The 14,819-nt window shown below is 42.0% G+C and overlaps 1 protein-coding gene across 1 annotated transcript in view; it reads left to right on the top strand.

Annotated features, from left to right (window-relative positions):
- Positions 1-7,531: 7,531 nt before the first annotated feature.
- Positions 7,532-14,819, top strand: part of SNX4 (sorting nexin 4) — a 70,278-nt gene continuing 62,990 nt past the window's right edge. Inside the window, exon 1 of the mRNA XM_081832474.1 lies at positions 7,532-7,694. Within this exon, the coding sequence (XP_081688600.1) occupies positions 7,554-7,694 (141 nt within the window). The 5' untranslated portion in view covers positions 7,532-7,553. The remainder of the gene's footprint in view (positions 7,695-14,819) is intronic.

The following is a 14,819-nucleotide window of genomic DNA, read 5'->3' on the forward strand; positions in this document are numbered from 1 at the left end:
AACATGGCAGCAGGCTGCTTGGCCATGTCCCCAGCCACCTCACCCCTACTCAAGTGGAAAAGAAAAACTCCTCCTTCCACATTTCCTCCAGAAGGAAATGCCTTCTTTGATGAGCTCCGCTAGCCTTCAGAAGAAGCTGAGTCAGGTACTCTGGGCCTCTTATTAAAAAACAGGCACCCCTTGGATGCCTGGGGGTCTCAGTCAGTTAAGCACCTGCCTTCAGCTCAGGTCATGATCCCAGGGTCCTGGGATCGAGCCCTGCGTCGGGCTCCCTGCTCAGTGGTGAGCCTGCTTCTCCTCCTCCTCTGCCTGCCACTCTGCCTGCTTGTGTTCTCTCTCTCTCTCAAATAAATAAATAAAATCTTAAAAAAAAAAAAAAAAACACAACAGGCCCCAAATGGAGTCACTTGTCCGTATCAGCAAACCAAGACTTTGTATCTAACCTAATTGCAGTTTAGTCTCTCCCAGGAATGTGACCTTTAACCAGTCAAACTGGAATTTCCCGGTCAGCAGTAGTAGGTAATCTGCCTGAAAGACCCCCACCTTTCCCCCAAAGGGAGGTGACCGTGCCTGAAATAATACACCTGTCTTCCTCTTTCTGCCTCTAGAAGCTTTCCATTTCGTGTAGCTCTTTGGAGCTCCTTTCTGTTTGCTAGATGGGATGCTGCCCGATTCATGAATCATTGAATAAAGCCAATTTGATCTTTAGATTTACTCAGCTGAGTTTTGTTTTTAACACCCTCAGTCCAAGTTTGGGGCAAGAGCTCTGTCCTGACCACTGCTCTGCTACTAACCAGTTGTTGGTAGTAACTGTGGGCAAGTTAACTAACCTTGCTGAGCTTCACTGTCCTTATGAGGAAAATGAGGGCATTGGATGAGAGGACCTCTGAGGTAATACCTCACTTGTGATCTCCAGTTTTGGGTTATTTACAAAGGGAAAATCCCAAGAGTGAAAAAAAGCCCTCCATTCCCCATTCACCTCAGGGCCGGTGGCTGAAGTTGGTGGTTTCTGGAGTTAAGCAGCTGACTCAGACCTTTGCGGCTTCCGCACTTTTCCTACCTAATCAAGGGGAGGGGCGAGTAGGGTGAGGTGGCTCAGAGCCGCCTGCTCTGACCCATCAGCTAGGTGTGGCTGCAGAAAGGGACACGGTGACTGCTTGCTGCTGGCCTCTCCCAAGGGCTGCCTCCTCTCTCTGGAGGAATTGATTGGCACACGGGGACCAAGCTGGGTCCTGACGGTACCAAGCCCACCGAGGAGGGGGGAGGAGAGAAGGGCCCATGCTGGCTTTGTGGAAGGGATGCTGAGGAGGCAGCACTGGCCACAGTTCCACTGCACCCATTCTCCCCTACCCCTCCCCTGCAGTTTTGAGGAGAATTCAGGTATGAGGAGGTGTCTGCGGAGGCTGGAGGGGGAGCTACAGTGGGCAGGAGGCCAGGAGCCTGACTGGCTTTAATAAGTAAAAATGCAGCTGGTTATTATGTGTTTGCTTGTTTTCTTCTGTACGCAGCATTTTAGGCAGCCCTAGTTTTCAAAGATCAGGTGGTCTGATAGCTTATGAATATCAAAGAAAACCTTCCATTTCTAGAGTCATTTGCCAGGCTCTTCTGAGCTTGCAAAATATCCTATTTACCCTGTAGATAGGCTGTTACTCATATGTAGGATATTAGCTGATGGGCACCATAAGACTCACGCCAAAATGCCTTGGCCAATGACCTGCCACAGGGCTCCCTCCCAGCCTATCTGGTTTCCGTTTGCTACTTGTAAACAACTACTTGCTTCAGAAGACCTTTATCAAAGTGCATTTAAATTATCTGAGAGGGGAGAAGTATTTTTTTTTTCAAGATTTTATTTTTGAGTAATCTCTACATCCAATGTGGGACTCGAATTTACAACCCCGAAATCAAGAGTCACATGCTCTACTGACTGAGCCAGTCTGGTGCCATGGGGAGAAATATTTTCATGATTTTTAGCTGTGGAAGATTCTAGTGCCCCACTTGCTGTAGAATTTTCTGGAAGTTTCTCAAGCCATAGTGGTTTAGGGTATGGTTCTGCAGGTTTTGCATGTATATTCCAGTCTTCTCCATGGGCATACAGCCATGAATCAGTTTAGATGATCACCTTGGCAGACAATGAGATTGCCTGGGCAGGTGTCTAATAAATACTTATTGCATGTTTAGTTGAATAGATTGGAGCTTCGCTACGTCAGTCACGGCTCTGTGCTGCATAGAACAGAAACCAACACTAGTCACATCGAGCAAATAGAGAAAATCCTGGAAGGATATCCGAAACTCACAGAATTAAGGCAGGTGATCTAGAAAGTTGTAGAATCAGGGTAGCTCTGGAGTCTTGGCACAGAGCCTACAGGAAATTCACAGCTTGGGGGCCATATTGGCCTGATGATGGCTCTAATCTCCAACATCTCCTCTGACCCAAGATTCAAAGTTCTGGGACTTTCAGGGTCTGAATGGCTGAATTGAAATAATTTGCCCATGGGTAATAAAAGAAGGATCTGAGCTCTTCAGTTGCAGTGAGAGGCTGCAATTAAAGGAACATACTAAGACTTGGTCGCCAAAGGAGGCCTCACACAATGGGGAATTTGCCAGAAAGGAAGAAGGTAATATTAGTGGGAAGGGGGCAAATTAGATATTACACTGTGAACAAGGACAGATGTCATCTACACTGACACTAAAATGAGAGATAAGGTGGGGCTGGGGCTGGGGCTGGTTGCTGGTCAAGGTTGAAGGAGAAGAAGGTTGTAGTTTTGGAGGAAGGAGAAGAACATGACTTTCAGAGACCATGGGTGGCCAGCAAGATAGCAGTAGAATCCTGGGGAGGCGATAACAGAACCTGGATGGTGAGGTGCAGAGAACAGGTGTTTCGTGGTGTTCTTAGGCTAACACAGGAGCTCAATACGTATTTGTTAAATTCATAACAAAGTGGAAATGTACATCATGCTATTCAGATACGAGACTGAAGTTCCTCTGGCTGGATGAGGTGGGGAGTATGTCCCCACAGAGGTTGACTCATCCTTAAAGCCAGCCTGGCTAGTCATCCCTCCTCCTGAGAACTTTCCCATTCACTCTGGAGCAAATAACCTCAAGCCCTCCCTCAGTAAGGGGTGTGTGTGTGTGGGGGGGGTGGATATCCTTACTCTATCTGAATCTGAAAAATAGGGAGCATCTGTATCTAAAATGTCTATAGAGTTAGCATTGGATTTTCCCAGACTTTAGCTGGACTAGAGTAACTTTGCCTTTATCTTCCAAGGAAATATACTTCTACCTCTAGGTTATCAGGTGAGGACTCAAACCTCAATTTCTGCCAATTATTTTCCTCCTTTTCCAGAAGAGTCTCTCTTCTTCCTCTCCTTCATGCAAAGCAGCATGGCCCAAATGCATGGATTCTGATGTTCTATAAATTTGGGTTTGAATCTCAGCTCTTCCCTTTATTTGATGGCTGTGTGACCTTGTCAGATGTTACCAAATCTGCTTTATCCTCTGTGAAATGGGGAAAATAATGCTTGTCTTGCAAGAGGCATCATGAAAATGTATGTTGAAGTGCCACATATATAAAAAAACTGCAGGGTGGGGGTGCCTGGCTGGCTCAGTCGGTAGAACATGTGACTCTTGATCTCAGGGTCATAAGTTCAAGCCCTATGTTGGGCAAAGAGCTTACTTAAAAATAAAATAAAATAAGATAAAAATTAAAAAATGCTTGAATTAAAAAAAACTACAACAACACTACATGGCAGGTTGTCCAAAAGATGGACAAGAAGTTGCAGATACCACCTCTTCTCCTACCCTGGGCTATTTGTTTATTTATTTATTTATTACAGATTTTATTCATTTGACAGAGAGAGACACAATGAGAGAGGGAACACAAGCAGAGGGCGTGGGAGAGGGAGAAGCAGGCTCTCCACTGAGCAGGGAGCCCTATGTGGGGCTTGCTGTGGGGCTTGATGTGGGGCTCAATGTGGGGCTCGATCCCAGGACCCTGGGACATGACCGAAGCCGAAGGTAGAAGCTTAACGACTGAGCCACCCAGGCGCCCCTACCCCGGGCTTTTTAAAGACTAGTTATTGTCTCTTTATCAAAAAGAGTGTTAGCTTTTGGCAGGCCCAAGGGTGAGACATATTATCTAGTGGATACAAATAATAATTTTTGAGAAATATGGTATTATATAATAGAGCAGAAATAATTCCTCAGGCACTATCAAAGCTTAGATAAAAATCTCTTAAAATCTCCCAATTCCTATTTAGCTTAAGGAACTAACAGGTCAGGTACACAAAGATGTTATGTAGAGGGATGGTCATTGCAGGTTTTTTTTTTTTTTTTTAAGATTTTTATTTATTTATTTGACAGAGAGAGAGATAGCGAGAGCAGGAACACAAGCAGGAGGAGTGGGAGAGGGAGAAGCAGGCTTCCTGCCGAGCAGGGAGCCCGATGTGGGGCTGGATCCCAGGACCCTGGGATCATGACCTGAGCTGAAGGCAGACGCTTAATGACTGAGCCACCCAGGCGCCCTGCAGTTTTGTTTCTAAAAGTAAAGTTTGAGAACAACTTAAATTGTAACTATAGAAGGACACCTGGCTGGCTCAGTCAGTGGAGCATGCAACTCTTGATCTCAGGGTTGCAAGTTTGAGGCCCATGCTGGGTGTAGAGATTACTTAAAAATAAAATCTTGGGGTGCTTGGGTGGCTCAGTTGGTTAAGCGTCTGCCTTCGGCTCAGCTCATGATCCAGGGGTCTTGTGATAGAGCCCTGCCCCTCGTCAGGCTCCTGCTCAGTGGGGAGTCTGCTTCTCCCTCTTCCTCTCCCTCTGCCCCTCTACCCCTGCTCATGTTCTCTCTCTCTGTCTCAAATAAATAAAATCTTTTAAAAAAGTAAAATCTTAAAAAATTATAACCATAGAGGATTATGAGCTTAAATATAGTAATTTTCTTCGTTTATTTATTTTTTTAGTAATCTCTACACCTGACATGGGGCTCAAACTTAACAGCCCTGAGATCAAGAGTTGCATGCTCTTCCAAATGAGCCAGACAGATGTCCCAAATTATAGTAATTTTTTACAATAAAACTGTATAGTCTTTAAGAAGATTCTGTAGAAATATATTTAATCACATGGAAAGGTGTTCTTGCTGTATTAAGTGAATAAATTATTATAACATTATAGTATGATTCTATTTTTATTATATATGTATAATATTTGAAGGGATATATGTTAAATGTTAGTGCTTATCTTTGGGTGTGGAAGTATGGAGATTTTATATTATTTTTATTCATAACTATTTTCTAATTTTCCCACAATGAACATGTATTATAGGTATATATAAGAAGGGGAAATGATCATCTAATCCTTTTTGCCCTGATTTTAGACTCTTCAAGCACCCTTTTTTCCAAATTTGGTTTCTTCAAGGCTATCTCTTAAGAAAATATAGGGACAAAGTTATATCTAGCTAACTTATAATTAATATCAAAGGCAGTCTTGAATTTTTTTTTCCACAAAAAAGGTGTGAATTGTAAAAGGTGGGGGACAACTTTCCCTTTATCCTTCTAGATTCTTTTGGCTGGTCTGTTAATTAAATTGACATAAGACAGATTAACAGGAGAAAAATAAATTATGTAGGTATGGGAGCCCAATAAGAATATGAGACGGACGAAAATGTCAGGCAATTGAAGCTTCTACGCCATCCTGAGCTAGGAAATGGGAATAGGGGCCCTTGCCTCAAAGGAGAGGAGGGTAATTCCCAGGACAATAAAAACAGATGTTTGATAATTAGATGTTTGCCTTGCCATACACATGGGTCACTCAGATGAAAAGTTATTTCTGGTAGTAGTAGTCTTTCCGGGCCAGGCCTCCCTAAACTCTTTTAGGTAGTTAAGGGAGAGGTAAAAGTAATTTTCTTGAATCTTCTGGGTTTTGATTGCTTTCAGCTCAAAATAATGCACATGCCAAAGTGGCCTATTTTGGGGTCATGTATTCTGCTCCCCCTCAGAATGAAGAGGAAACAGATGTTCCTACTCTGTTTTAGTTTTCTTCTTTTTTTTTTTTTTTTCTTTTCAGAAATAGCACGTAGCACTATGGCCTCCCCTCAGTGAATGCTTTGTCAAAACTTGAGCTCCTTTCCTTGTTCTTACTGCAGGATGAGACACTGAAGTCAACCAGCCCAGAGTGAATATCCTAAAGGCTCTAGGACCTAGTTTTTTCAGTTTCTCAAAACTGGGAAAAGGGCAGATGATAATGATTACAAATCTGTCCCTGGGAAGGTATCTATCCATCCCTCTTGTGATGAATTAATAAAATAGTCTTCTGATTTAAAAATATGTTTCCTGGGCGCCTGGGTGGCTCAGATGGTTAAGCGTCTGCCTTCGGCTCAGGTCATGATCTCAGGGTCCTGGGATCGAGCCCCACATCAGGCTCCCTGCTCAGTGGGGAGCCTGCTTCTCCCTCTGCCTCTCTCTCTCTGTGTCTCTTATGAATAAATAAATAAAATCTTAAAAAATAAAAAATATATAAAAATATGTTTCCTGAGAATTTGCTTAGCATGAACAATCCTTGATAAACCGATAAAATGCCTTTTGAAATTTGAGTAAATGTCCTAGGTTTGGTCAGAGGGGGAAAAAAAGGGTCCTTGCCTTAAAAAAGTCCAAAGTCCAGTTGGGGCAGCTAGACATATAAAAAAATAATTGTAAAGTAATACGAGAAAGGTCTTAACTGATTTATTAACAAAGCGATATTAGCATTTGGACATTATAACTTGTGATTTTAGGGATGAATGGGAAGTACGCCAAGTGGGGGCGGGGCAGAGAAGGCAATGCAGGAAGAGCAAATTGTGTGTCACAGCCTCAAAGTATTTCGGCAGAAAGATCAGTTTCTCTCCTTGAAAAACTGATGACCAGACTTTGTATAGAGAACCCCAATTTCCACACAGCCTGCTACACCCAGTGAGCATTTCCCGTTAGGTTACCAATAGTGAATTCTTGTCAAGGAAGCGGGTTCCGAAGATTCGGTAAGAGATGTTCATATTCGTAGAAAATGATAGAGATCTCCAGGGCTTTATGAAACGCAAGAGACTTCAAGCACCGCTTCGGCCAAACGCTTCACTTCTTCACTTCTCTCAAAAACTTGCACCTGCTACCTTTTGCTGAATGTGTAACTCGAACTGCTGAAAGTTTTTAATTTATGGCGCTCTGATCTTTCCGGGGAAAAAATGGTAGGAGAGACAGGGGCCGAGAGCGAGAAGGTCAGACCGCGGCCTCGGATTTCTTTTTGAGACTCAATTTTTCTCTAGGTGATCGCCAACCGGAATGGTTCCAGGGTCTACTCTGTTCTTCGCTTTCCCCTTGCCTTTCTCCCCTCCTCTCCTCCATCCGTCCTCCCCGGTTTCTGGGTCTCCCAGCTTAGCAGCTGACCACTTCCTAAACACCCGGCGGGAACTCCGTGGGTCTCAGCCCCCGCGGACCGCGGACCGCAGCCGGGCCGGGCCGAGAAGCAGGGGGCGGGGCGCGCTGCGCGGCGGCGCAGGCGCACTGGAGCCGCCGCGCCAAACCGCAGCCATGGAGCAGGCACCTCGGGATCCCGAGCGGCAGCTGCAGCCGGCACCCTTAGAGCCGCTGGGCCACCCCGACGCGGGCCTGCAGGCCGCGGTCGGTGAGGAAGCGGAAGGGGCCCGAGACGAGGGCTCCGGGGAGGGCACGGTGAGGAGAAGGGGCGGCAGAGGCCACGGGGCCTGGTGTCGGGGCCTAGCGGGCCGAGCTGGGCTGGGCTGGCGGGGCCCCGGGGGCTCGAGCCGGGAAGGCCCGGCGGTGAGGGGACAGCAGGGTGGAAGGGCCGGGCCACAGGTGCAATGAAGGGGAGGCTCGGTGGAAAAAGGGGGTTTTGGGGAGGGGCGAGCGCCTGGCGCTGCGGGACCAAGGGAAGGGCCGAGAGGGCGGCGGCGCGGGGAGCGGAGGGGATGTGTGGGTGCGGTCCCGCGGGCGTGGAGGTCGGAGCCCGGGACCCGCCGGGCTGGAGCAGGTGCGGTGTTCAGAGGTCGGGGGACCTAGAGGTTTGGACCAGAAGAGCAACACTGTTGTTCCTGGCATTCTGGTGAAGGGTTGTGCGGAGGCGATGGCCGAACCGAGGCGTGGAGAGTGGGCAGCGGTGCTGGAGAAGGAGGGGAATGGGGGCCTTGAACAAGTTGGGGGTTAAAAAGGGTGGTTGGCTTGGTGCCACCATCAGGAAATTGAAGAAATTGTCGGATTCAAGAAGAGGTACAAATAAAAAAAAATTAAACTCCGTATTTGTCTGCAGTTTCTTCACTTGGAGGCAGTGCCGTATTTCCCAGTTGAGTGAGGTTTGTCATCTATATCCCATGGACCTGCTTTGTGAAGCCCCTGCTTTGTGAAGCCCCTTAGTGATTTTCATTGCTTGAGGAGAGGAGAAAATGCATCATTGTATATTTGTAATTGCTTTCATTCCAAAGTGTTTTCACGCATAATGCAAGATAGGTAGACCGGGTTAAATCGAAGCATTTCAGAAACCATCACTCCACATGACACCATTCTCTCCAAGAGTGTGCGTTGATCATCCATTTTGCTTCCTTTTTTCTGGAACAGGTGTTAGTGCTAATATAAAACTGCCCATTCTTATGGTATACGGGTAAAGAAAAGTTAAAGTTGTTTGCTGGATGTAACTAGAAAGCCTTTATTTAAAGTTTAGAGACCAGATAACCAGGAACTTCATACACAGTAGTTGAAGGTTTTGCCTTAGGGAAATGTGGAGATACATAGGGTAGCATAAAGACTTTTTGGGGTGAGTTTTAAGTTTTTCATTTAATTTTTTCCAAAATGTAGAATTATTTGTGGAAAGGTCAGGATCTCATATTAAATGTGAAGAAGTGTGTGTATTCTTAGTTCATAAATTTGGCTCTTATGATTTGCTCTTTATGCAGGTTTCCATCTGTGACTTAGTTTTTGTGTTCCCCTTTTTAAAAAAAACTTACTGTGAAGTATGTCATCACTAAACCATAAATAATTATCTCACAAAATAATTGAAGCACTCATATGTTCTCCTGGGTTACAGCTCACTCCCTCCACCACAGAGGTAACCTGTATTCTGCATTTTGTATTAACAGTTCTTTTGCTTTTCTTATAATTTTACCATATGTATCCCTAAACAACATGTTGTTTTACTTGATTTTGAAATTTACATAAGTGATATAATTTTACTTCCTCTTTTAGCTCAGTATGTTTTTGGGATTCAGCCAAACTGTGGCTTAATTCATTTATATTCACGACTGTTATAGGCTACCATTTTATAGAAATTCTACAGTTGATTTCTTCTTGTGTTTATAGACATAGGGGTTATTACAAGATTCTTGCTTATTTCTAAAAAAATGACTATCATTAACTGCTTCCGTATCTCTTGGTGCAAATGTCTAATACAAATTTAGATGTGGGGTTGCTGGATTGTAGGGTATTAGCACATTGAATCCTAGTAGGTGGTGCCAAATTGCTTTCCAAAGTGATTTTACCAACTTATTTTCCCATCAGCAGTGCCCGATGCTTTCTGTCTGTATCAACACTTAATGTTTTCAGACTTTAAAATATTTGCCAATCTCTTGGGTATATGTTAAAGCAATTTTAGATTGTTTCAAAAGGCAAGGATCATATCTTTTGTTGACAACATCATGAGTTTAATTTTGATTTGATTATGATGATAAAAATTTTCATGGGGCACCTGGTTGGCTCATCGGTAGATCGTGCGACTCTTGATCTCATGAATGTAAGTTTGAGCCCCATGTTGGATGTAGAGATTACATTAAAAAAAAAAAATCTTTAAAAAAAATTTGTTTTTTGGTAATTTTTTTGTGAAGATAATTAACTAATATGAAGTCACAACTATAGTATAAACTCCATTTATCTTAATTTAAAAGTAATTATAAGTACCTCATTAAAAAACCTATATATATTCAGTTTAAGATATTTGAAATCCCAAAGATGCTATCATATAGTAAAAGTTGTATTACCTGACATTTTAGGAAAATGTTTGTAAATGTACCATTCACCAGTGACCAAACTTATGGGGTTTCCTAAAGCAGCTCCTTAATTTTTTTTTTTTTTTTTTAAGATTTTTATTTATTTATTTGACAGAGACAGAGATAGCGAGAGCGGGAACGGGAGAGGGAGAAGCAGGCTTCCCCCCCGAGGAGGGAGCCCGATGTGGGACTCGATCCCAGGATCCTGGGATCATGACCTGAGCCGAAGGCAGACGCTTAACGACTGAGCCACCCAGGCGCCCCAAGCAGCTCCTTAATTTTGTGATTCTAGAGACACAAGCCATTTGGACAATTATTTTCAGTATCAATTATTTCAGAATCAGTAGTTTAAATATATACATTCACATGTACTCTGTACATTGTCCCCTCCCTGCCAAAAGCCCCAAGCCCGCCCTTTGAGGGCCACCTACTCCCTTTCCCTCTTTTTTCTTTTAAATCTTTATTTATTTTTAAGTAATCTCCACACCCAACGTGGGGTTGAACTCATGACCCCTAGATCAAGAGTCATTGTATGCTGTACCAACTGAGCCAGCCAGGCACCCCTACCTTTCCCTCTTTCTATCCCCTCTTCTTCTCCAGTCCATTTTCAATTGAGAAATATTGCAGTAACGATAACCACTTGTTACTGTTATTGATAGGAATGTGGTCTGAGCAGAAAGTTAAGTTAGATTTGTTGTTTGTGGGTGCTATGTACAGTAAGCTCTGCTTTTCATTTAATTCTGTAAATTACCCCCAAAAGACAGATAAAGATGGGGTTTGGAGAGAAGTAATTTCACCAAGGTCACAAGCTAGTCAGTGGTATGGCTGGGATTTGAGCCCAGGTCCTCCTGGCTTTGAAATCAGTGCTCTTTCCAGTAAGCCATGCTGCTTCATTTAAAAAAAAAAAAAAAAAAGTTAAAAATAGACTTGTTAATTGCTCCAATACTGTATTTAAGTTTTTTAGTTTAAGTTGCAATTTTAAGAAAAGAAAGTGTTAAAAATGTGTTGATTTATCAAGTAGCTTTTCACCACAAAAATATCTATGCAGATGGAGTGTAGAGATGCAGAAATCTTGCCTCATCATCCTTATTTTTGACTGCAGATTTGGGCTGAGAGTAATTTGTACCATTTGCCCTACACCTAGGGGTAATAGAAGCGAGCACTGACTGAGTCTCAAATCTCCTTTGGTTTTAAACATCATTAATCAGGATTCTTTAAATTCTGCTATCAGCTCTTCTGTGGTCTCTTATTTTTCTTTCTGTGAGTCTTCAATTCTTTTCCATTGTTTGATGAGAAGTCTTTTTTTTTTTCTTTCATACTTCTTCCCCAGTAGGGAAGAGTGCATTCTTCTTCTTCTTCTTTTTTAAAGTAGTGTCAGTTCTATTTAAAATAATTTAGAAAATGGAAAAAATGAGAGAGGAATCCAATCTCCAAGAAAGTAGCAATTAGTCCCAGCACAAGAGAGATGAAATAGCAAGGGAATGGAAACAAGATAACTTTTTAGGCTGGAAAATTCCATTGAGTTGATAGTTAAGTGTTTGTCCAGAGAAAAACCATTGCCTGAGGGAGTCATGAGTGATTTTTCAGGGAGTGCACTCTAGGCCTGGGGAGTACTGGTGGGGGCAAAGAGTTCTTGTGCAACTGGTGCTTACTGGTTAGCAATCGGTGTACCCCGTGACACCTTTACTGATTGGCAGCAGAGAACTGAGTGGAGTAGGCTGGCGCTGTGGGCAAGATTTGAGGCTTGTGGGGGTGAGTAACATGAAAAAGGAAAAGAAGATGTACTTAAAGAATGTATCAGTTTAGTAGCAGGTGATTAAATCACATTCAAGACCTTTTTCCTCATTTTTCTACCTCAGCAGCTCTCAAGAGTTTTTCAAAGGTGACTCACAGTACAAAATACATTTTCTACAACCTAATCAGCATACATATCCTTTCATACATAAGTGTTGTTCCAAGAGGCAATACTTAACCATTACTTCATTCAGTACTCTCTGACAGTCTTCTTCTATTTATTATTAAAAAGAAATATTGATCACAAACCACCAAATTGATTTCATGAACCATGAATGTGTTGTCACTCAGTCTGAAAAACTGTTCAAACTTATATATTTTATTTTAAATAAAAATTAATGTTTTCTGGGGCACCTGGTGGCTCAGTCTTTAAGTGTCTGCCTTCGGCTCAGGTCGTGATCTTTGGGTCCTGGGATCGAGCCCCGTGTTGGGCTCCCTGCTTGGCGGGAAGCCTGCTTCTCCCTCTCCCACTCCGCCTGCTTGTGTCCCCTCTCTGGCTGTCTCTGTCTCTCTGTAAAATAAATAAAATCTTAAAAAAAAAAACTTGATGTTTTCTGAATCACTGCTATTTTTAAAATACATATTTTTATAGATAAAAAGCACAAGAAAACAGGTCATATAACTATTTTTCTTATTTATAACTGAAGTAAGCTTCACTCATAGGCCTAAGTAAATACATTATTTTTAACATAATACCTGCTACTTTTGGCCATTGTAGACGTATCCTAAGGAAAGTAAATTCTTTGGGTAGTTCTTAAACTTCATATCTTTGACCTGTTTCAGTAACAGAAGCATCAAACGTAGAAAAAAAAGATTGTAAGGAAGTACACCAACAGTAGTATATTAACAGTGGTTAGTGCTGGGTTGTGGGATACAGGTGACTTATATTTACTTAATTTTACTTATATTTTTCAATTTTTACACATCAAGCTTGTGTTATTTTCATAATTAAAAACAAAATTACAAGTAATAGGGAATACTTGAGCTCCTGCTATACACCAGGCAACTTTTAGAACTCTACCTGCATTAACTCATTAAATGTTCTGATAACATTATGAGGTTAAGTACTGTAATCCCCATTTTAAAGATGAGGAAACTGAGGCAGAGAGATTAAAAAATTTGCCCAGAGTTAACACAGCTAATCTGTGGCAGAGATGGGATTCAGATTCTGGCAAACTGGTTTTTAATCTGAGAGTGAATTGATCCTTGGCTCTTCTAATTACAAACTTTTATTTTTTCCTGATTTCCAGTTATTTTATATTTTCCTGCTTACCTGCTTGGCCTCATGTTAAACTGATCACTGATTTCTTTTGACTTCAGTTTATTTGTATTTGTGTTTGTTCCATGTTAAAATTTTTATGCCTTGTGTTATGTTTTAAGTCTTTCTCTTGTTTACCATAGGGAATTTAAAACATTTGCATTATCCTAACTGGCTTTATTTTTAGTTGATTTTCTTCTGTGAGGTTTTATACTTTCTTATTCTGGTTTCTATTTTTGCGTTTTCCTTTGTGGGCGATAATTTCTTTGGTTTTATCCTCTAATGATTTGGAGGGCATGTATCTTTCTTGTTTTCTTCCCCCAAACATAACTGAAACAAAAATTATTTATGTAATTATGACTGTTTAAGAATTTTTTGAAATAATCTCATTTATAGAAATGATATCAAATTTATAAGCAAGGGCAATATGAAGATACTTTTTCCCATGAACTATTTGAAAATTGAACTGCCATCATGATATTCCCTCATCTCATTCCCAGAACTTTCAGTGTTAGGGGTTCCTGGCTGGCTCAGTCAGTAGAGCCTGCAGCTCTTGATTTTGGGGTCATGAGTTTGAACCCCACGTTGGGCATAGAGATTACTCAAAAACTTTTCAGTGTTTAGGGGCAAACAAGGACATTGTCCTATGTAGCCACAGTACTACCATCAAAATCAGGAAAATAACATTGATAAATGACTACTATCTCATCCTCAAACTTTGTTTAAATTTTGCCAGTTGCACCAATAGTGTTCTTCAGAGCAAAATGATCCAGTCCAGATGCATGTATTGCATTTAATTGTATCGTCTCTTTAGGCTCCTTCAATCTGGCAGTTTCTCAGTCTTTACTTTGGTAACTTTGACCCTTTTGAAGATTAGAAACCAGTTATTTTGTAGAATGCCTCTCAACTTGGGTTTGCTTATGTTTCCTTATGATTAAATTCAGGTTATGCATCTTTGGCAGAAATTGCCACTAAAGTGATGCTATGTTCTAGTTGCATCTTAGCAGTTCACATGTGATTTGTATTTGCCCAATACTTGGGAATCATATTTTCTGCCAGTCTTCAATATCAAGTAACTCTTTTCCCTTTTGTAATTAATATTTTGTGGGACATACTTTGAAATTGAAAGTATCTTGCTCATCAGGCTTTCTATTTGTCTTTTCAGTATGGACTCATGGATTTTATTTTATTTTATTTTGTTTTTTAAAGATTTTATTTATTTATTTGACAGAGAGACACAGCGAGAGAGGGAACACAAGCAGGGGGAGTGGGAGAGGGAGAAGCAGGCTTCCTGCGGAGCAGGGAGCCCGATGCGGGGCTCGATCCCAGGATCCTGGGATCATGACCTGAGCTGAAGGCAGATGCCCAGCGACTGAGCCACCCATGCGCCTCACTCATGGATTTTATTTTAAACAACTTTATTTTTTTTCTTTCCCCCCCTTTTTTTTATTATTAACATATAATGTATTATTTGTTTCAGGGGTACAGGTCTGTGATTCATCAGTCTTACACAATACGCAGCACTCACCCCAACACATATCCTTCCAATGTCCACTCAGCCACATCATCCCTCCTACCCCCCTCCACTCCAGCAACCCTCAGTTTGTTTCCTGAGATTGAGTCTCTTATGGTTTTTCTCCCTCTCTGGTTTCATCTTGTTTCATGTTTTCCTCTCTTCCCCTATGATCCTCTGCCTTGTTTCTCAAATTCTACATATCAGTGAGATCATATGATAATTGTCTTTCTCTAAAT

The sequence above is a fragment of the Leptonychotes weddellii genome, chromosome 1 (assembly GCF_054177405.1).
Source record: "Leptonychotes weddellii isolate Sample4059 chromosome 1, ASM5417740v2, whole genome shotgun sequence".
Lineage (NCBI taxonomy): Eukaryota > Metazoa > Chordata > Mammalia > Carnivora > Phocidae > Leptonychotes > Leptonychotes weddellii.